Genomic DNA, 2,119 nt, shown 5'->3' on the forward strand with positions numbered 1-2,119 from the left:
CTAAAAAGATATTAATGTCATCTCACCTCTTTTTCTAGCAGTACCTCAATGTCGTGCATCTGAAAGAACTCGGCGGCTCTCATCTGCAGCTGTTCGGCTGTGCTCTCCAGAGACTGAAGAATACAACACCAACTATCACAGTATGTGTGGTCAACATGATAACCTCTGCACTGTATATGTAACAGTGATGTTACTGATCTCAGATCTCTCAGTGGACTGTTCTGTGTACAAACCTTACTCAGTTTAGGCCTGTCGTACGGTGGATGTTTGTCCATGGTGCACATCACAATACGATCCGTAAAGCCCTCCTGTCTTAGGGTCTCAGCGCACACCAGACCAGCAGGACCTGAAAGGGAGCATGCGAGACTAGAGAGTTAAGACATCACATAAAGAGATGCATGCAAACTATTGATCCAGGACCAATAAGGTCCTTTCCAAAAAAGAAAAGTGTGCACTTTATAGACAAATGTGCTCTTTGCCGTATTGAGAGAAGTCACCCATTTTAAATGATGGATTGGTGGCTGTCTGATCTGATTATAAATTATCTTAGCTGACGTTATCTTAAATTAACCAGTAATTGATTCATGTCATGTTAAAAGATGACATTAGTTAACCTTTGGGCCTGTCTAGCGTGTTTCAAATGCACAAATGCATCAAGTATTCTTTACACTGTCCCGTATATCAGACTAACTGGTCACATAAACTAGTTCAGCTTTGTGTATCTCTATAATGTCAGAGAGTGCTTTACAGTAAATATTTGGCTCTGTTTCTACAGAATTTTAGTATTGTTTTTATAACATGATGGCCGCAACCTGATCCAATAATGAGAACGTGGCTGAATCCATTGCAGGAATTGATGACAGCTGAACACTTTGACATGACCTTTGTCCGTCGCTGGGTTTGTAGGGCCTATCAGAAAACAGAAAAGTCTCATCACCTTTTACAGCTGTTGTTTAATAAAACATTTTTCACATTTGTTACCCAGTCTGTGAAAACCAGGTTAAAGTCTCAACATCGAATTATGAGATAATGAGCATCAATGGTTGATTTTATGCATTCATTTTGTCTATGATTTGAATCTTTGACATGGCTTTACTCAGTCAATATTAAAGATATCAAGAATATGTTTTCACAGAATGTTCCTTACATTGCGTCAGTGTAAGTTACTCTGAAAAAGTAATTAATTACTAGTTACTAATTACACATTTGATAATGTAATTAGATTACTGTACAAGTTACTCTCTTCAAAAAGTATTTAATTACTTATTACTAATTACTTTCTATATCCTACATCAACCTTGATGAGTTAAGTGATTCAAGGATGGACATGAAACGGCTCTTTTAATTCATTCAAATAAATAATATAAAACTACATAAAGTATTATTATTAATTACAAATGTGAGAATTATACATTAAAGCACGGATTTTAAAGTTAGACTTTGAATTTTGATGTCAATTTCTCTTCTGCACACACACATATTACACAAAGTATTTAGTTTAATTACATCAGAAGTAACTGTAATTAAATTACAGAAAAAATAAGAGTAATCCCTTACTTTACTCTTTCAAGGGAAAAGTAATTAAATTACAGTAACTAATTACTTAGTAACTAGTTACACCCAACACTGCCCACGTCTCTGTGTCTGACAGGTAACGCGCATGTTGCTGTGTCTGACGAACAGGTCGCGCGGGTGCGCGCATATGGCGGCCATTACTGGCTAACAATATGACACATTTGCAGTTTTGATTGTATAGATATAGATTAATATCCACTTCATCCAACGCTCTTTGTGTTCTGCGTGTTCTTAAGTTTCGCGCTACGAGGAGTGAGTAATCCTGCTTCAGATGATTCAGATCGTGCTGCGAACTGAACAAATCATTTAAACTGATTCATTAGCCTATTCAAATGGTTTTGCCCATTGTTCAATTAATGCTTGCAAAAGAATCGACTCAAAAGAATCGATCACTCGGGAATGCCCGTAAAATGAGACGACAACCTTAACATAATAAACAACGCGTTTTAAAAAGCATATTTTAAAATGAAGGAACGAAGGAACGTCACGCAATGTAAGTTATGTAACGAAGTAAAAGTACAGATTTTCTATTAGAAATTTACTC

General features: G+C 36.4%; 1 protein-coding gene across 2 annotated transcripts in view; it reads right to left on the reverse strand.

The window, feature by feature from the left end:
• LOC130570161 (apoptosis-inducing factor 3-like) overlaps positions 1–905 on the reverse strand; it is a 911-nt gene extending 6 nt beyond the window's left edge. Inside the window, exons 1-3 of one of the 2 annotated variants that reach the window (XM_057360328.1) lie at positions 813–905; positions 234–346; positions 1–113 (exon numbers count right to left, since the gene is read on the reverse strand). The exon at positions 1–113 is cut by the window's left edge and continues 6 nt beyond it. In XM_057360328.1, the coding sequence (XP_057216311.1) occupies positions 18–113; positions 234–346; positions 813–879 (276 nt within the window). In that variant the 5' untranslated portion in view covers positions 880–905 and the 3' untranslated portion in view covers positions 1–17. The remainder of the gene's footprint in view (positions 114–233; positions 347–812) is intronic. The other variant, XM_057360329.1, reaches the window with a different exon arrangement.
• Between the last annotated feature and the right edge of the window lie 1,214 nt (positions 906–2,119).

Source organism: Triplophysa rosa, linkage group LG19 (genome assembly GCF_024868665.1).
Source record: "Triplophysa rosa linkage group LG19, Trosa_1v2, whole genome shotgun sequence".
Taxonomy (NCBI): Eukaryota; Metazoa; Chordata; class Actinopteri; order Cypriniformes; family Nemacheilidae; genus Triplophysa; species Triplophysa rosa.